Genomic DNA, 21,283 nt, shown 5'->3' on the forward strand with positions numbered 1-21,283 from the left:
AACTCATTATTTATGGCCCTAATTCTGTAGTTTACAGAAACACCCCATATGTGGTCGTAAAATGCTGAACGGGTACACGGCAGGGCGCAGAAAGAAAGGAATGCCATACGGTTTTTGGACACCATGTCCCATTTGAAGCCCCCCCTGATGCACCCCTAGAGTAGAAACTCCAAGAAAGTGACCCCATTTTAGAAAACTACGGGATAGGGTGGAAGTTTTGTTGGTACTAGTTTAGGATACATATGATTTTTGGTTGCTCTATGTTACACTTTTTGTGAGGCAAGGTAACAAGAAATAGCTTTTTTGGCACAGTTTTTTTTTTTTTTGTTATTTACAACATTCATCTGACAGGTTAGATCATGTGGTATTGTTATAGAGCAGGTTGTCACGGACGTGTTGATACCTAATATGTATACAATTTTTTTTATTTATGCAAGTTTTACACAATTTCATTTTTGAAACAAAAATCATGCTCTAGTGTCTCCATAGTCTGAGAGCCATAGTTTTTTTCAGTTTTTGGGCGATTATCTTAGGTAGGGTCTCATTTTTTGTGGTATGAGATGACGGTTTGATTGGCACTATTTTGGGGTGCATATGACTTTTTGATCGCTTGCTATTACACTTTTTGTGATGTAAGATGACAAAAAATAGCTTTTTTTTTTACACTTTTTTTTACGGTGTTCACCTGAGTGGTTAGGTTAGAGATACCTAATATGTATACTTTTTTTTTTTTATGTAAGTTTTACACAATGATTTCGTTTTTGAAACAAAAAAAAAAATCATGTTTTAGTCTTTCCATAGTCTAAGAGCCATAGTTTTATCAGTTTTTGGCCGATTATCTTGGGTAGGGTATGATTTTTGCAGGATGAGATGACGGTTTGATTGGTACTATTTTGGCATACATGCTACTTTTTTGATCACTTTTATTACCTTTTTTGGGAAGTAAGGTGGGCAAAATTACAATTTCCTCATAGTTTTTATTTTTTTATTTTCATGGCGTTCACCGTGCGGGGAAAGTAACATGACCGTTTTATAGATCAGGTCGTTACAAACACGGCGATACCCAATATGTGTAGTGTATTTTACTTTTTTTCATTTTATTCAGTGATAAAAAAAAGTTAAGAAACACATTTAAAAATTTTTTGACCCAGACCCACTTGGTTCTTGAAGATCCAGTGGGTCTGATGTCCGCAACCCCCCCCCCCCCCCTGCACCACCCGCCGCCATAAAATCATTCAGGGGTGCAGGGGGGTGAAAAAACTTTATTTGGGGCATTTTAAAATTTGATCCCCGCGGATCAGAATCGGCAGAAAGCGCAGCAAACCGCAGGTCTAAATTGACCTGCGGTCGGCGATATGGGGGGGGGGAGTCACCCCCGGCGTTGTGACAGGATGCCGGCCGAATGATTTCAGCCGACTTCCTGTTCAGATTAACCCCCCCAGCGCCACAATCTCATTTTGAACTCATGATGTATCGGTACGTTATGGGTCCTTAAGGACTCAGGAAACATGCCGAACCGGTATGTTATGCGTCCCTAAGGGGTTAAAAAGTGGGTTTGGGAAATTTTCTTAAATTCTTTTAGAATTGCTACTAAAATTCTAAGCCTTCTAACGGCCCCAAAAAATAAAATGACAGTTACAAAATGATGCAAACATAAAGTAGACATATGGGGAATGTTAAGTAATAAATATTTTATGAGGCATCACTTTCTTTTTTTAAAGCAGAGATATTGAAATTTTGAAAATTTTTGGTAAATTTGGGATTTTTTCATAAATAAAAGGTGAAATATACTGACTCAAATTTATGACCGTCATGAAGTACAATGTGTCACGAGAAAACTATCTCAGAATGGCTTGGATAAATAGAAGCATTCCAAAGTTATTACCACATAAAGAGACACATGTCAGAGTTGCAAAAAATGGCCTGGGCAGGAAGGTGAAAATTGGCCCGGGGTAGAAGGGGTTAAATTCTGTGGCCCACATTTAGCAGTGTATTTAGATTATTTTGGAGGAAAATGGACAAAAATTATGTTGAATCTGCTCTGTGACATATTTATGATAGAGTAACTAAACCTTTATATAAACTTATATTATGTTGTTCCTAATGCCCTAATAAAACTCTCTCTAATATACTTTATTAATCAATTTTCTATTTTTACGACACTTTCCCGTGTCTAAAGCGCACCATTCCCTGATGCGCTTAAAACTCGGTTCTCTGTACACCGCTGACAGTTCTTTTAGCTTAGCATGAGCAGCTCCGCTCAGCTAATCCTGGCATAGTACATAGGTACAGGGTACCCATGTGCTATGCCATCAGTTAGTAATAGTCCAGGGAGCACAGGCAGGAGCAGCAATATGCGCTCCTACCCGTATTCACTGTGATGCTGTGGACCCATCGATAAAATGTACTCCGTACACCAATGACCTGTCAGCGGTGTACGGAGAAAAGAGTTTTAAGTCCACCAGGGAACGGTGCGCTTTAGGCAGGATAAAGTACTGTAAAAATAGAAAGTGTATTAATAAGGTATATTAGAGATAGTTTTATTAGGGACAACATATTATAAGTTTATATAAAAGGTTTAGTTAGTCTTTAACTAGAGATAATTGTATAAAACTGTAAAAGAAAAAAAACACACAACATCTTTACTCTTCAAAAGGTCCTGGCGTAGAAAAGTGGCTTTGGTAAATGAATTCGGTATTTTCAATTCTGCATCTTTAAAAAACATTTAAAATTCAGAATGCAAAGTCAGCTTTGGTACAGGATAGTACCCGAGTACCAAACTTGACTCCAGTATTCCTTTTTGCATCTTTAAAAAACAAAAACTAATTAGCAATCTGAATTAATTCACTGAAGTCTCACAAGACATCGGGTGAAACAAATTTTGCCTCAACGGAGGCAATACATTTTAATGCTGTGCATAGACAGGTCTCCGTACGGCATTAAAACGAAGCGTTTGAACGACTTGACTTCATTCGATTTGCTCAACACTACTGAACACCGGTGGTGTCACTACTTGGAAACTATTTTAAGGCCAGCTGCAGGAGAACTTTAATATTACATACACTTCATGATGAACATACAAAACCCGTTCTTACCTCGGCCTCTGCTTCAATCTTATCCTCCTTTACCATTTTTTCAACCATTCTTTCAGCCAGAGGCAAAAACATTGTTTTGGAAAGCTTTTCATCTTGTGCTGAAATAGACTGGATACACAAATTAGATAGTGAGGAAGTAACAGCAACGCTAAACTAAGACAGACTCTTGAAGATGATGGCGGAGTGGCAAGGAGACACAATCCGCCTCCGCACTGCCAAGTGGCCCACCACCCAATAACTGAACTGAAGCCTCTGATCCTCACATTAGGGTTAGGGACATTAATGTTCTGTTCAAAGCTAATAAGTTATCTGAAAAATCTAGGTGTGGAATCATTTAAATTGCAATGTTTTTATTTTTCTGTTAACTTTCTGCTGCTCTCGCAACTTTTGAAAAGTTGGTGGGAAAGTGGGCATAGTTAGCTATGATGGGTGCATGCCAGATTTCTTAACTCTGATTAACTAAAAGGTTGAAAAACAGGGTGCAATCTTACTCCAGTAGGGGTGGTGCAGAAAAACTGTAGTAATCTCTAGACCAGGGATCAGCAACCTGCATCACTACAGCTGCCGTGCAACTATAACTCCCAGCATGCACACTTGGCTCTTATAACTGCCATAGAAGTGAAAGGTGGATTTTGGGGGGGGGGGGGGGGGGTTTCAGAACAGCCTGAGTGCAGGAGGTTGCCGATAACTACACTAGACAAAAGATTTATTTGTAAAGATGAGCCCCAATTATCAAACATGAAATGTAACACGTGTCTAATTTATGAAACATCTACGCAGACTCAAGTGAAAGACTTCACAAACTCCCCTTCAAGATACATTTCCCCCTCTGGTCTATAAAGAAAACACATAAAAAGGACTGCCACTTGTGAATAGGTCTAATTTGAATTATATTTTTTTTTTCCAGACTTTGGGGGTCATTTATTAAAACAGAAATACACCTAAATTAGGTGTACTTCTGGCACCGATGGCAGCGCAACGGTCCTTTGTGCCGCAATCCGCTCATTTTCTACGCCTGGTTTAAGTATAGAAAACGGTCTAAATGTAAGACAGCTAGGAAGCGGCCTTACATTTAGAAGCAGCAGTGGATCTGCCAAAGTTACGAAGAGGCCTGCGTCTCTTTAGAACTTTGGCGGACACACTGCCAGCGCAGGGGTTTAAGACCAGCATCTAAAACACCGGTCTTAATAAATGTGCCCATTTATTTTTCCTATAGAGAGGTCTGTGGTAAAAAGCCTGAAAAATAAAAAACACTATACGAGGAGTATGCTGCAATTACAAAAAAAAATTAAAAAGACCATGAAAAAACTCAATAGCTGGGACTACAAAGCCACTTTGTTTGTGACGCAAGTCACTTGGCCAAACATAACTGTGCAGAGCTGCTGTATACACTGCAACCAATGTCAGCGAATGGGTCACGTTGCGACCTGCAAGTTGCTGCAACAATAGCACAAAAGTCTCAGGAAATCATTGGTTGTATTTCTTGCGTCTGACGTATTAAGGTAACTTGCGGGTCACAACATGAGCCCAACTCCATTGGCTTACATAAGCTGCAATTGCTTGCAACGTACACAGCCTGACACTGCAGTCTTCGGTCATGTAGCCCCAGCCCAATACCCATTTCAGTAATGTTCAATGCTGACCTGCATAATTAAACTCATCACAGACCAGAAATAATAAGGGTTTTTCGGAACTATCTTGTAAAGTGCCATCCCAGCCTGGAAAACAAGATGAATACATGTGAAGTCATGATTATAGAAGTAGGGTAAGGCTTCATGCCTATGTAGCGTCGGCCTGATATCGCTAGTTTTATTCAGGCGACTACTAAAAAGTTTTCCGCTGAAAATGTTGCAAACATCAGTACACCGCCGAGGAACTATAATGCAAAAAGACAAAAACTAGTAAAATATGTTTTTATCACAGGAAAGAATAGCGTGGTTTCCATACCTGCTGCATCTTCTTGTATTCGCCAACTCTGGCATACGCCATAAAAAGGTGAGAATGATATTCTTCACTGCTCGGGACTTTTTTTACAGCAGCCTCATACAATTTAGTAACCAGTTCCGCTGGAAAAAAATATATATATATTTCAAGTGAAGCTTGTGTTCATATACTGCATGCACAAAAGAGCATAAACAAGTCCACGGACGGTAATTAAAGTCGAAAAATGATGAACCAACAAAATCTTCACAAGAAAAAAAAAAATAATAATAACATGGCGCAGAGGTTTTACTGTAACAACTGCATTGCAGCAAGCAGCAGAAGCTTGAGTGTCCCAGAAGCAAAAATCATGGAGGAGACAAGCAGAACGTTATCAAGCCACTGTGTACTAATCAAAAGAACTAAGCAAATGGAGGAAAAAAAAAAAAAAAAAAAAAAAAAAAAAAAAAAGCTTTTTAACTACATAGCAGCATCTACTATAGAGAGGGGAGAACTGAGCTGCTAGAGCAGGGATCAGCAACCTTTGGCACTCCAGCTGTTGTGAAACTACAACTTCCAGCATGCTCCTTCCACTTCTGTGAGAACAGCCAAGCAAGTGTGCATGATAGGAGATGTAGTTTCACAGCACACTTGGAGTGACGGAGGCTGCTGACCCCGAGCTAGAGGGAGAAAGGCATTTTTTCTTTTTACAAAGTTTATGTTCACCTGAACTATCATTTATGTAAAGTTTGTGTAAAGTACTTGTCTCATTTCAGCACACGGCATTTATCATGTAGAGAACGTTAATACAAGGCACTTACTAATGTATTGTGATTGTCCATATTGCTTCCTTTAATGGCTGGATTCATTTTTCCTTCACATTATACACTGATCGCATCCAGGGGTTACGACCATCCTGCAATCCAGGAGTGGTGGTTGTGCTCACACACTACAGGAAAAAGGACCATCCTCTCTGGTGGCCAGGATCGTAGGCCGGCACTTTTTCCTATAGTGTGCCAGCAGAACCACCACTGCTGGAAACAAGAAGTGTATAATGTGTTGGAAAAATGTATCAATCCAGCAAAGGAGAGGAAATATGGACAATCACAATACATAAGTAAGTGTCTTGTATTAAAGGGGTTTTCCGGCCCTTTAGAACTGATGACCTCTGGATAGGCCAACAGTACCTGATCAGGGGTGGGGTGGTGGGGTCCGATCTGCTATTTGAGAAGGCACCAGCACTCACAGTAGCGCCGCGGCCTTCTCGCAGCTTTGCCTAGGCCAAGTGAAGGTCACATGGCCTAGGCAAAGCTTATCCCTGTAGAAGTGAATGGGGCTGAGCTGTGATACCAAGCACAGTTGCTATACAATGTACGGCCCCCACCAATCAGATACTGATTACCTAGTTCAGGGATGGCCAAGCGGAGGCTTTCCAGCTGTTGCAAAGCTACAACTCCCAGCATGCTCAGACTGCCTATAGCTATCAGTCTACAGCAGGGCATGGTGGGAGTTGTAGTTTTACAACAGCTGGAGAGCCGCAGGTTGGCCATACCTGACCTAGGTCATCAGTATAAAAGTCTTGGAAAACCCTTTTAATTTTGTCTACATTATAAATGCCATTGCTAAAGTGAGACAACCCTTTTAAATAATAAAAATGCTATCAATGATGCATTATTACCATGCAATATGGTTTACTGGTAGACAAGCAGGTATCTTATAGTCAACATGAAAAGAATAAAAAACATAAAAAAAATAAATAAAAAAAATCGACAGGAAGGTGAATTAAATGATCTTTTCCAATATTAGCTTGCTGCAGTAAAAAGCCATATCATTTTCTTACGTCTGTGCATTTCCCTGTACAAGATTGTAAGTGCCTGCAAGGAGTTGTCATCAGTAGGCTCCAGAGCTGCTACCTCTTGGGCAAGCACAAATGCCTCTTCCTGCTTGCCAGTTCGTTGTAACCCAATTGCTTTGAGAACCTAAAAGAGTAATAAAATTAGAGATAATGCAAGCAGTAAAACTTGAAAGTATATTAATTAAAACTCTGCCTGGTACCTACCTTGGCGCAGTGCAGTTCTTTATGTTTCTTAAGCAGTTTCTCCGCCTGCTGGATTGCCATCTTGTTGTTCCCATTGTCCAGGTAATCTATAACAGAGCAGTTTTATTAAATTCAGTTTAAGAGGGGTTAATTGTACGGATCACAGCCCCCTGTAAGAGATCGGGTGCTGCCAGGCAGCAGGGGGCAGTCATGTACACAGTTCGTAGTATATTCTAACTAGAAGCGTCCCCATCACTATGGGAATGCCTCTGTGTTAGAATATACTGTCGGATCTGAGTTTTCACGAAGGACAGGTCATAGTTTTTTGACGGACAGGATACACGGATCACGGAGGCGGATGACAAACGGTGCATTTTTTTCCGAGTTTTCAACGGACCCATTGAAAGTCAATGGATCCGCAGAAAATCACGGAAAACGGAACAACGGCCAAGGGTGCACACAACGGTCGTGTGCATGAGGCCTTACTGTGAGCAGCCAGTGTGGCCTTAATGTGCTTCTACGGCCAGCAGCATCGCCAGACTTATCTCTCATTGAGCACATCTGGGCCATCATTGGTAAGCAATTCCAAAGGGAGCTGTTAGAAGCAGATCTTGATGATTTGTGTGCCCAAGTCTTCTGACTGTGACAGAACATTCCTCAGACAACCATTAATAGCATGCCAAGGCTTTTATGTGTGCGGATTTCTGCGCATCACCCTCATACTTCATACTGATTAAATGTTTTGAATATATTTTATTTCCATATTTTTTCATTTGCATATCCTTTGATTTGATGATTTCCATAATTCTACTGCTTTTCCTATGCTATATCAAGTCTAGGTCATTTATTCATAGACCTCTGCATTGTACTATTCCCTTGTTGTTCCTACTAGAAATGTGTGAATAAATTGACAGGGTGCTACCAATTCGGGGCAGTGTCCCCACACACAGAGACAATCAAACAAGTGCCGACAGCGTCAGGCTATGTAAGGACACACTCCTTCGAAAAGTGGAATGGTAACACCCATTTGTCAATTTACTCATAGTTCTAAGGGGAACAAATAGGGGAACAGTACACTGCAGACATCCAGAACGGTTATTTCATGGGGATACATTTATTTTCAAAAACAAAAAAGGTCAGGAGTGGCCAGGAAGGGAAATTACATGCATTACACGACAGCAATTCAAATTAATTGCGGACTAGGTCTACCATTGTCAAAGACACTTACCAGCTCATAGAGAGGGGTCCTAGTGGGTAACCCCTTCCCCCATGGATGCAGATTTACAGAAAGAAAACCTACATCATGATGTGATGCCGTTTTGCCGTACATCCATAACGTGTGCAGGTAGCCTTACGCTAGGTTCACATTAGTGCTGAGAAATCCGGCAGCCTGCTCCAGCACAGATGTCGGCCAGACAAAAACCGTTAAATGCAGCAGTATTTGTCCAAACAAAAGACGACATTTATGCTGGAAACCGGCTGAATCACTGTTGGATCCCCTGATAGTCAGCGGTGCCCGGCCAAGTCCGGCAATGCCAGATATGCTCAACTTCCTACTAAATTTCATACAAATGACAGCAACTGCAGAACGCCATACATAAATCTATATATAGGTCTCATTGAAGCAGCAAGTGGACTTAAAGGGAACCTGTCACCGGGATTTTGTGTATAGAGCTGAGGACATGGGTTGCTAGATGGCCGCCTGCACTCCCCAATAAAAAAAAAACGATTTGATACATATGCAAATTAACCTGAGATGTGCCCTGTCCTGGAGAGGAGTCAGGGACAGGACTCAACTCAGGTTAATTTGCATATGTATCAATCAAATCAGGTTTTTTTTACACAATAAAAGCACACAGAGCTATGGCGACTGGGTATTGCAGCTGTGCTAGCGGCCATCTAGCAACCCATGTCCCCAGCTCTATACACAAAATCCCGGTGACAGGTTGTCACCTAGGAGAAGCATCTATTTAATGCTTATGAACTGTAAAAAAACAAACAAACAAAAACAAAAACAAAAAAGAACATGTCAATATACTTTATCACATCTGGCCCCATTGTGGTACTGCCACCTCCACTTATGTGTTCCTTCCGACACAGCCAGGGAGCTTCTTCCCCCTCTCTGTGGTTTGGTGACGTGATGAGGGGGGGCTGGCTGTCTGGTTCAGTTCAATAGTTAAGTCAGCTTCATCCCGTCTCTGAATCACCTGTGATGGAGAAGGGAGGCTGGCTTAGCTACTGAACCGAGTAGGACAGCCCCTCCAAGTAAATCACTGATTAGCAGATTAGTGAATTCTATTCCCTGCATAGCAGCAGATAACATTCACTTGAATGGGAGCCGAGCTGCAGTTACTAGATCAGAGCTTTCCATCAGTGATTGTGATCCAAAACCAGCAGTGCGGCCTCCACAGAGATAAGGTATAAGGGAAAGCTTAGCTCCTGTTCTGGGTTTTTGACCACTCGGCTCACAATAACTGATGGAAATAACTTAAGTGTGAACTTGGCCTAAACTAGCATGGCCGCTACACAGTGAAGGTAGCTCCATCCACTGGTCTTTCCAGCACCTTCTGAGAACAGCAGATTGATCAGGATTCTAGACTCCCTGCGGACAAAAAAAAACAAAACAAAAAACAGCACACCTTTCTACAGGTTGTGTGCGGTATTGAAGCTTAGCCCGATTCAATGCAATGTAGCTGAGCAGTAATACCAGACACAACCGGTGGACAAGTGTGGTGCTGTAAGAACGCAGCCAAGCCTTTATAATCCCGGACAACCCCTTTAACTTGTGCCAACAAATCACACCCTCATCTCTGCTCCAGGAATTCACTCCCCAGTTGCTCACAGAAAATATCTCATCATAAAAACTGACTGTCAGTGCATCCAAGAAATCCGCCACTAATCTGCTTAAATACTCCACGCTGCGGTGATCATTCTGCTGACCTACTAGTCAGCGCCTGAGGATTTCACGTGCTTGGACAGAATTATTCCAAAAGCTCTATGAGTTAAGACCTTAAAGGGGTTGTATCACTTCCGCAAATAGCATTTATTACGTAGATGAAGTTAATACAAGGCACTTACTAATGTATTGTGATTCTCCATATTGCTTCCTTTGCTGGCTGGATTTATTTTTCCCATCACATTATACACTGCTCGTTTCCATGGTTACGACCACTCTGCAATCCATCAGTGGTGGTCTTGCTTGCACAGTGCACACTATAGAAAAAATTACTAGCCTAAATGTGCTTCGACGGTCCCAGCCACAAGATAAGCTGGCGCTTTTTCAGACAGTGTGCAAGCACGACCACCACTGATGGACTGCAGGGTGGTCGTAACCATGGAAACAAGCACTGTATAATTTGATGAAAAAATGAATCCAGCCAGCAAAGGAAGCAATATGGACAATAACAATACATTAGTAAGAGTAACAAGAGTGAATGCTGTGGAAAAGTGCAGCAAAGAATATACTAGGTTACAATGAAAGAGCGTCCAAAAAACCAACTTCGTGTCCGTGATCCCGCTTAATGCCTCGTTCACATTTCCATTTTTCACCAATTTGTGCTGTCTGCATTTTGCACGGACAGCACACGTACCCATTTGTGTGCGTTTATTCACACTTTTTTTTTTTTACTGACCGAAACATGCACTACTGTGATGTGGACCAAATATGGTCATTAAAGTCTATGGGTGCACAAAAATCACAAACACGGATGAGCTGCATAGGCTGACAGTCACATCAGGCCTGATAAGGGTATGTTACATGGCGATATGTGGCGCAATATATTTCAATGGTCAGTGACACAACAGTCACAAAAAAACCCTACAGAGATGTATTCTTTGCCAATGCAGTCTCGCCGCATTGAAAGGCATTACATGAAAAGTCACACGATGTGTAGCTGTGCCCTAAATCAAGAAAATCAGCAATGTTAAGAGCTGATTAGCACTGGTACACATCCGTCACATTTATTTCTAATAGTCTATATGTGAATACTCTATGGAATCTTATTTTTATTTTTTTTTAAATATTAGTGGATGGTTTCCTGGATACAGTTTTTTATGTCACTCCAAATTTACTAGTTTCTGTCCATGGACTTTAAAGGGGTTGTTCAAACATGTATCCAATATCCACAGTGTCTATTCAGCAGGGTTCTGACCGCAGGGGGGCCCGCCAATCACAAGAAAAGGGGCCCTGTGTTCCCTCATTTGAATGGAGCAGTGGTCGCTCACTACCAAGTACAAGGACAGTACATATAGTACAGTACAATCATTAGAAAACTTATTATATTGCAAGGTCCTGCACAATGTTGTGTTTTTTGGCAGCAGCAGTTAGACCAGGGTGAGTGAGGGGTGATGACTGAATTAGAGCACCACACCTTTTCTATGCTGTCCCGGTAGTGGGGCTGCTCAGGGCTCCTCACATTAAGGTGCATTCACATGCCCGTATAAATGGATCCGCATCCGTTCCGCGGCCCCACATAAAATATGGAGCATGTCCTATTCTTGTCTGCGGTTGTGGACAAGAATAGGCATTTTCCATGTGCGGTCCACAAAATGCATAACGCACACGGCCGGTTTCGTGTGAATGCACCCTAAGGCTGAATGCACACGGCCGTGGACTGTCCGTGGTAACCCGGCCTGGCATACAGCTGAGAGCAGGAGCGCATGGCGTCATTGGTTGCTATGACGCCGTACGCTTCATGCGGCCGCTGCACTACAGTAATACACTCATATGATCTATAAGAGTGTATTCCTATAGTGCAGCGACGGCATGAAGCGCACGGCGCCATAGGAACCAATGACGCCATGCGCTCCTGCTCTCAGCTGGATGCCAGGACGGGTTACCACGGACAGTCCACGGCCGTGTGCATTCAGCCTTATTCTGATCAAGTGACTGCTCCTCTGAATGTGTATCTGGGCCCTTCAAGGGAATAGAGTGGCCATGATGTCAGGCATTTCAGTCCCACACCTACTATTCTAATGAGGAATACCTTACTTTCATGTTCTCTGTGATCATATTTACATTTCAATGGAAAAGTAATAATGAAATATTTTTAAAACTCGATAGTCATAGAAAACATATTCCTTTCTGACAGAAGGGTCCCTTTAACTTTGGCAACTTACCAAGCCGACCCATGCTGTAATGTTTGGGAAGGGGAACAAAAAAAATTAGCGACTGCTCCACATGACAAAATGCTCCTTTTCAAAGCATGCCTTTATAAGTGTTATGTCACATTTACAGTAAGGCTCCATTCACACGTTCGTAATAATAGGTCCGCATCCGGTGCGTACCCATTCATTCTCTATGGGGCAGGAACGGATGCTAACAGCACACAGTGTGCTGTAGTGTCCGCATCCGCATTTCTGGAGCGCGCCGCCGATCTTCCGGTCCGCGGCTCAGGAAAAAAAATAAAAAATAGAACATGTCCTATTCTTGTCCGCAATTGCGGACAAGAATAGGCATTTCTATGGGAGTACCGGCCGGGTGTATTGTGGATCCGCAATGCACTACGGATGTGTGAATGGACCCTAAGTCCCCTTTCACACGGGCGAGTATTCCGCGCGGATGCGATGCGCGAGTTGAACGCATTGCACCCACACTGAATCAGGACCCATTCATTTCTATGGGGCTGTGCACATGAGCGGTGATTTTCACGCATCACTTGTGCGTTGCGTGAAATTCACAGCATGCTCTATATTGTGCGTTTTCCACGCAACGCAGGCCCTATAGAAGTGAATGGGGCTGCGTGAAAATCGCAAGCATCCGCAAGCAAGTGCGGATGCAGTGCGATTTTCACGCACGGTTGCTAGGAGATGATTGGGATGGAGACCCGATCATTATTATTTTCCCTTATAACATGGTTATAAGGGAAAATAATAGCATTCTGAATACAGAGTGCATAGTACAAGCAGACTACATGCTGTGGTTCCCTTTCAAAAAACCGGATAAAGATTCCCTGATTAGCGTCATCACGAAAAGCATTGTGATTGCATGCGGTAGAACAGGGGCGCTTAACATGGGGAGGGGAAAACTGTCACCTCTGACACCACTTAGAATGCTGCCCCAGATACTAAATAAATCATACTACCTGTCAGAGTGATTATTATGCGTCCTTCGCTGGTCGAGATTACGTGTGCCAAGTAAAAAAAAAAAAAATCCAGGCTTGTCCCTCTTGCGGATCCCACTTGGTTAGAAACGTATACTCTGCTTCCCAAAACACCTCCGAAATGCATCTCACTTATCTACACGCAATTGTTGAGACAAGAACAACGGTATACCCTCTTATGTTAGCGCCTGGGAGAGAGAGCTGAACTGCATATTGGATGATAGAGATAAGGGCTTTATTTTGACCCATTCATATGGGTTCTCCAAGTGTATCCTGACCCAAGAAAATTCCCTAAAAATCCTTACTAGATGGTACAGAACTCCTGAGCTGTTATTCAAAATGGGACTGGCGCCGAATGATCTATGTTGGAGATGTGGGGGGGATAAAGGATCTCTGTCACATATATGGTGGTTCTGTCCGAGTCTGAAGGAGTTCTGGGAAGGTATTGAAAAGCTGATTTTCCAAATTTGCTCTATTGACCTGAAGCTCACCCCAGAGCTAGTCCTATTGTGGTTACCCCCTGCTGGCTTTAGACCGAACAGAATGAACCTACCCACACACATGATAGCGGCAGCTAAGTTGTTGGTGCCTATGAAATGGAGAGATGAAGACGCACCGTCCCTTAAGATGTGGCATGAGAAATGAGCGATATGTGCAGAATGGAAGAGTTAGTGGGGTGGACTTACAATACTAGGGATAAATGTCTACAGGTCTGGAAACCGTGGATCAAATATGCTAAGAAGAGGGATACAGAGGAGAACATTAAGGGTTAATGGGAGATTAGACCTGCCCTATAGATTCGCTCCAATCACTCTGAGCAAGGGGGATCTGGAGAGCGGAAACAGGTTGGACGCCTGTTTGGATTTTGACCGAACCTCTCAGGCATGACATCAGGTTTATCCATTGAATCCAACATCTGGATGTCTTGGAGTACATTGGGAAGCTTTAGATGACAGAACCATTGTGTTTTTTGTGTTTTTATGTCATGTATTGTGTCCCCATTTGTGTATTTTTGTTCACTTATATTTGTAACATAAAGCTCTATGCATACGCTAGGTGGTATCAGGATATCTAGATGCGTTTGTGTACCCTCACTTGCCTGTATTGTCGGGCTAATGCCCTGGAAGCCTTAATCATATTGAATTGTGTTAATGTGATGATATACACTCAACATTTTGCACTGATGTAACTGGTGAGACTGTTATCACTGTATGTACAGTATGTGCTTTTATTATTCAATAAAAACAGATTTGGCTAGAATGCATAGTACAATAGCGCTGAAGGGGTTAAAAAAAAACAAAAAAAAACACCACTCACCTTAATCCACTTGATCGTGCAGCCGGCATCCCTTCTGTCTGTCTTCTGTGCAGGAAAAGGACCTGTGGTGACATCACTCCGGTCATCACATGATCCATCACCATGGTAAAAGATCATGTGATGATCGGAGTGACGTCACCACAGGTCCTTTTCCGGCACACAGCACACAAGACAGAGAAGAGATGTCGGCTGCGCGATCAAGTGGATTAGGTGAGGTAAATTATTTGGTTTGTTTTTTTAACCCCTTCAGCACTATTGTACTATGCATTCTGTATTTAGAATGCTATTATTTTCCCTTATAACCATGTTATAAGGGAAAATAATACAATCTACAGAACACAGATCCCAAGCCCGAACTTCTGTGAAGAAGTCCGGGTTTGGGTACCAAACATGCAGATTTTTCTCACGCGCGTGCAAAACGCATTACAATGTTTTGCACTCGCGCGGAAAAATCGTGCATGTTCCTGCAACGCCCGTCTGAAAGAGGACCTCGGCCTCATGCACACGACAGTATTTTTTCACGGTCCACAAAAACGGGGTCCGTAGGTCCGTGACCGTTTTTTCCGTCCGTGGGTCTTCCTTGATTTTTGGAGGATGCACGGACATGAAAAAAAAAAAGTCGTTTTGGTGTCTGCCTGGCCGTGCGGAGCCAAACGGATCCGTCCTGAATTACAATGCAAGTCAATGAGGACGGATCCGTTTGACGTTGACACAATATGGTGCCATTTTAAACGGATCCGTCCCCATTGACTTTCAATGTAAAGTCTGGAGTCCCTTTTATACCATCTGATCTGAGTTTTCTCCAATCCGATGGTATATTTTAACTTGAAGCGTCCCCATCACCAGGGAACGCCTCTATGTTAGAATATACTGTCGGATATGAGTTACACCGTGAAAACTCATTTCCGACAGTATATTCTAACACAGAGGCGTTCCCATGGTGATGGGGACGCTTCTAGTTAGAATATACTACAAACTGTGTACATGACTGCCCGCTGCTGCCTGGCAGCACCCGATCTCTTACAGGGGGCCGTGATCAGCACCCCCCCCCCCCAGTTTGAATATCATTGGTGGCCAGTGTGCGGGCCCCCCCCCTTCCTCCCTCTATTGTAATAAATCGTTGGTGGCACTGTGTGCGCCCCCCATCGGCCCCCCCTCCCTCTATCCATGGCAACCAGGAAGCTACTGCAGCCCTGATTGCCATGGTTACTCAGCAATAGTACAATAGTAGAAGATTCATACTTACCTGCTGGCTGCTGCGATGTCTGTGTCCGGCCGGGAGCTCCTCCTATTGGTAAGTGACAGTTCATTTAGCAATGCGCCGCACAGACCTGTCACTTACCAGTAGGTGGAGCTCCCGGCCGGACACGAACATTGCAGCAGCCAGCAGGTAACTATGAATCTTCTACTATTGTACTATTGCTAAGTAACCATGGCAACCAGGACTGCAGTAGCGTCCTGGTTGCCATGGTTACCGATCGGAGCCCCAGCGATTAAACTGGGACTCCGATCGGAACTCCGCTGCCACCAATGATCGGGGGAGGGGAGGCCGCACACTGGCCACCAATGTTGTTAATGCTATAGAGGGAGGGGGGGTGCGCACTGTGCCACCAACGATTTATTACAATAGAGGGAGGAAGGGGGGGGGGGGGGGGGATGGGGGGCGCACACTGTGCCACCAACGAATTATTACAATAGAGGGAGGAAGGGGGGGGGGGGGGCGCACACTGGCCACCAACCTATTATTACAATAGAGGGAGGGAAGGGGGGGGGGCAGCGCCGCACTGGCCACCAATGATATTCAAACTGGGGAGGGGGGGGGGGGGGGGGGGTCTGCCCCCTGCTGCCTGGCAGCCCTGAGCTCTTACAGGGGGATATGATAGTACAATTAACCCCTTCAGGTGCCGCACCTGAAGGGGTTAATTGTAGGATCACGGTCCCCTGTAAGAGATCGGGTGCTGCCAGGCAGCAGGGGGCAGTCATGTACACAGTTTGTAGTGTATTCTAACTAGAAGCGTCCCCATCACCATGGGAACGCCTCTGTGTTAGAATATACTGTCGGATCTGAGTTTTCACAAAGTGAAAACTTAGATCTGAAAAAGCTTTTATGCAGACGGATCTTTGGATCCGTCTGTATGAAAGTAACCTACGGCCACGGATCACGGACACAGATGCCAATCTTGTGTGCATCCGCGTTCTTTCACGGACCCATTGACTTGAATGTGTCCGTGAACCGTTGTCCGTCAAAAAAATAGGACAGGTCATATTTTTTTGACGGACAGGATACACGGATCACGGTCTCGGCTGCAAAACGAGACACGGCACAACGGCCACGGATGCACACAACGGTCGTGTGCATGAGGCCTAAGAGTAACATTTTCACACGAACTACACAGATTGTGTCAGGATGCGTTCAGGGAATCTCACTCCATTTTGCAAGCAAGTTCAGCATTCAGCAATCAGTGTGCAATCAGTTTTGATGCGTTTTTCATGTGAGTGAAAAAAAAAAAAACGCAAAAAAAAAGGTTTACAAAACAACATTTCTAGGGCCAGGGCTGCGCGGAAAACGCTGAATAGATAACATGGTGTGAATCTCACCCAACAAAGAACTGATGCATGAAAAAAACATGAACACAGACCCATTGAAACTAACGGGTCAGGATTCAGTGCGGGTGCTATGTGTTCACTTCATGCATCTGTGCGGAAAACTTGCTCGTGTGAAAGAGACCCAAGTAGTTCAGATACAACCTGATCGCTCAGTACATGCGAGGAACAGAGACCAAAGTAGTAGACGCAAGTTTGTAAGAAGGGTCCGTGCCAAAAATAGGCTGCAATAATGATGCAGGCAATGCCACAAAGAAAACCAAACAGGACATGCTAAGGAGAGCCAAGACGATATAAATGCATCCCATTTTTAATGATAAGTGCTAATAGATAAACATATTAACAAAAAATCTGATCAATAATGCCGTCTGACCACCATGGATAGACAGCTGCTTCACTGTTTGAGGTGCCGTGTATCAATTAGATAACACACTGGTTGTTGGGTTCATACTGCAGAAGAACCTAAGACAGGCAAGTTTACACGGGACGACGGGTGCCACAGATCACCCGAATGATCGGACGAAATCATCATTTCTGGACAGATTGTGCTGAGTGAACAGCCATCTCCTGCCCGGAAATAACTGGTCTGTATGAGGACGAGCAGCCATTGCTCATCCCCATACCGTAGAGGCGATTTCTGCATATAAAAGGCAGCTCTTTCCTCCACTGTCCTAGCAGGCAATTATCGGGAAGGGACTGTTCTTTCCCGATAATTGCCTTTTAGCTCATCGCTGTAAATGTGAGACACTGTTTGCATAAAATAAATAAAAAAACCTGATGAAAGTGGAAAACATCCATTTTGACCAACTTTCACCTTTTGTCTAGAGTTCATTCAGATTATCTGCCAGAATTTTGCACAAAATGTCCAAAAGAGATCAAACTTCGTGTTGTCTCAACAAGTGGTTTCTCGGTAGGCAGATAAGGAATAAAAGATCTCAGAGTTGAAACTCCTGCAGAGGGGGGGGGGGGTAACAAAACCATGTCCTCGTGCGATATCACTGCCTGCACCTCCCTCATTAAAATGCATAACCCAGATGCCATGAGTAATGTGCACTATCAAGCTGGGAACATTGCTGGCTCTTCTCCATCTATTACCCAAGACCTGCGCCTACTGCACACAGCCACCACTGGCACCGGGCCAGGGACCAGAGAAAACAGGGTGGGCAAGGCACATACTACGATAAGAAACCGCTTCACAAAAACTATCACCTGAAAAGGCATTTCTAAAATAATACAATAGATGTACAACAGATAATAATATAGCATTAGGACTGTTAGAAGGGACAGGCACACTGCACATTACAACACATGACTATCTGCGATAAAAAGCGTTCGCTCATTCATCGGCTAATCGGCAGCACTTTTACACCGGCAGATCATCACTAATGAGCGTTCCTATGAACACTTGTCAGCAATGATCTGGCCGACTATCTTCAGGTCTAATACAGCCTTAGGCCCCTTGCAGACGAGCGTTCCTCCCGCAGCGCAGCTCCCGGCCTGACCTCCCAGCGCTGCCGGGGGTCACATAGCAAAATAATTTAATATAATGCTATGTAACCCTTACAGTTCTGGAATGTATTGGATAACACTGGCATAATGCTGTCACTGTTATCCAATAGATTCCAGACCTGTAAGGATTACATAGCATCAAATCAATATAATGCTATGAATCCCATCAGTGCTGGGAGGTCAGGCTGGGTGCTGCGATGCGGACTCGCTGCAGGAGGAACGTTCGTCTGCAAGGGGCCCTAGGGCTCACGCACACAACCAGTGCAATTTTTTGCGGTCCGCAAATTGGGAATCCGCAATACACGGATACCGGCTGTGTGTTCTGCATTTTTCAGAACAGTCCTATCTTTGTCCGTAAAACGGACAAGAATAGGACATGTTCTAGTTTTTTTGCAGGGCCACAGAACGGACATATGGATGTGGACAGCACTTTATGTGCTGTCCACATCTTTTGCGGCCCCATTGAAGTGATTGGGTCCACATCTGACCCTCACAAAATGTGGATCGGTTGAAAATCAAAAATACATTTGTGTGCTGTGGCGTTTATCCCCTCACGGCAGATTTTAAGCCTTTCGCTGCCGCCCACTCACCTATTTTTCCCAAGAATTTTCTTTTTACTGATGATTGCCAGTGGCTAGTACCAAGCCTGGTGCCCACTATCCGGGCCAAGCATGCCACGCTTGCAATGGTGTGTGTGTGTGTCAAAGATGCAAGAACGCTAGCCCTAGTAAGGGCAGCTTCTTGCCACGTGGCACTTGTTGCTTGCCTGTCCAAAAACCAGACCTGCACCCTGAAGACAGAAGAACCCACCTGGGAACAGCAGATTGCTATTGGTTTTACAAGAGCAGCAAAAAAATTAAATTAAAACTACTCGCTTACTACCGACTCCAGCATTGGGCAATAAGACTAGTCGAAGTTCAAGGCCTCCTGAAGACACGTGCCCACAAAAAAAAAAAAAAAACGGATCCTGGCTGTGAGCATGCCGCCTTTTTCCCCCGGTCTAGAGAAGTCCTATTCTTGTCTGCAAAACGGACATATTTTTTGGGCGAGGCCACGGAACGGACATATGGATACAGACTGCAAACGTGGGCTGTCTGCATCTTTTGCGGCTCCATTGAGAGAAACTATGGTCATGTGCATGAGGCCTAACGCAGATGACTGGTGGCATAACTTGCATGTTCTTTCAAACCAGTGGAAAGATAGGCGAGTGCATTCACCAACCCCAAATCCAAACGATTGTGCAGGATACACCCTACGCTCACTATCCTCCCCCACTGAAAAGGAAAGGCATCCAGAACTGGACCAGTCATCTCAAGATGGAGGAGGCAGAAGAACTACTTGTCAATGGGTACTGCCACATGGGGTGGATTTCCGCTGCAGGTCTGTCCACGATTTTGCTGTGGATTTTTACTGTATTCTAGTCAATGGAGAAATCCGTGGCATAAAGCAACATGCTGTGGATTTAACATTTCTATCACAGGTAAATGTCCACTGTGGATTTCTTACATGTGGATAGAATCTGTTCACTCATCTGTTTTACATAGCATATTTTCTACACACAATTCCTCGGCACTTATGTCACGTGTAGCTGTACCCTATAGCTGGTCATTCAGATTAGACAAAATAAGTCTGAGCCTTTAGCATGCGTACGGCTCGTATCTCACTAGTGTAGAGGAATCCATCCTCTTCACAAAAAAAAACTCAGAACAAGGCCTCATGCACACGATCATTGTGTGTTTTGTGGTCCACAAATGGCGTCCGGGTGCTTTCTGCAATTTGCGGAACAGCGTGGACAGCCATTAACATAACTGCCTATTCTTGTCCGCAAAACAGATAAGAATAGGACAGGTTATATATTTTTTTTGCGGACCACGGAAAATGATTCCCGTCCATCTAATTTATGAAACTTCATCACTGGTAAGCAGTGCAGGAGCTCAAGTACTGACAAACCAGTGCAGAAGAACTCACAGTCCATAAATATGCTGAGGAACTGAGCGATGGCAGACAGACTGAGGAGGTCTGCTGATCAGGACTACGTTCATCAGCCATGTTGGAACAGCAAAGCTGTGTGACACTGTCTGGTGTCATACAAGGGGTGGCGGTACAGATTTATGCCAAAAGCATACCTTCCCGAACACCTGTCTAAGGCTCCTTTCACACTAGCGTTCGCTGGTCCGCTCGTGAGCTCCGTTTGAAGGAGCTCACGAGCGGACCCGAACGCCTCCGTCCAGCCCTGATGCATCAGTCTGGCGGCGTTCAGCCTCCGCTCGCCTCCGCACGGACAGGCGGACAGCTGAACGCTGCTTGCAGCGTTCGGGTGTCCGCCTGGCCGTGCGGAGGCGAGCGGATCCGTTCAGACTTACAATGTAAGTCAATGGGAACGGATCCACTTGAAGATGTCACCCTGTGGCTCAATCTTCAAGCGGATCCGTCCCCCATTGACTTTACATTGAAAGTCTGAACGGATCCGCTCAGGCTGCTTTCACACTTAGATTTTTTTCTAAGTTATTAATGCAGACGGATCCGTACTGAACGGAGCCTCCGTCTGCATTAATATGAGCGGATCCGTTCAGAACGGATCCGATCAAACGCTAATGTGAAAGTAGCCTAAGGCCCCATGCACACGGCCGTTGTTCACGGCCGTGTGCGGGCCGTGGAACCGCGGCCTGGATCCCTCCTGAGAGCAGGAGCGCACGGCG

General features: G+C 44.2%; 1 protein-coding gene across 1 annotated transcript in view; it reads right to left on the reverse strand.

Moving 5' to 3' along the window:
- Positions 1-21,283, reverse strand: part of NAA25 (N-alpha-acetyltransferase 25, NatB auxiliary subunit) — a 78,241-nt gene that overhangs the window by 49,889 nt on the left and 7,069 nt on the right. The window contains exons 2-6 of the mRNA XM_044275795.1: positions 7,075-7,160; positions 6,856-6,994; positions 5,043-5,161; positions 4,739-4,813; positions 3,096-3,203 (exon numbers count right to left, since the gene is read on the reverse strand). Coding sequence (XP_044131730.1) covers positions 3,096-3,203; positions 4,739-4,813; positions 5,043-5,161; positions 6,856-6,994; positions 7,075-7,160 — 527 coding nt within the window. The remainder of the gene's footprint in view (positions 1-3,095; positions 3,204-4,738; positions 4,814-5,042; positions 5,162-6,855; positions 6,995-7,074; positions 7,161-21,283) is intronic.

This window comes from Bufo gargarizans, chromosome 1 (genome assembly GCF_014858855.1).
Source record: "Bufo gargarizans isolate SCDJY-AF-19 chromosome 1, ASM1485885v1, whole genome shotgun sequence".
In the NCBI taxonomy this organism is placed as follows: domain Eukaryota; kingdom Metazoa; phylum Chordata; class Amphibia; order Anura; family Bufonidae; genus Bufo; species Bufo gargarizans.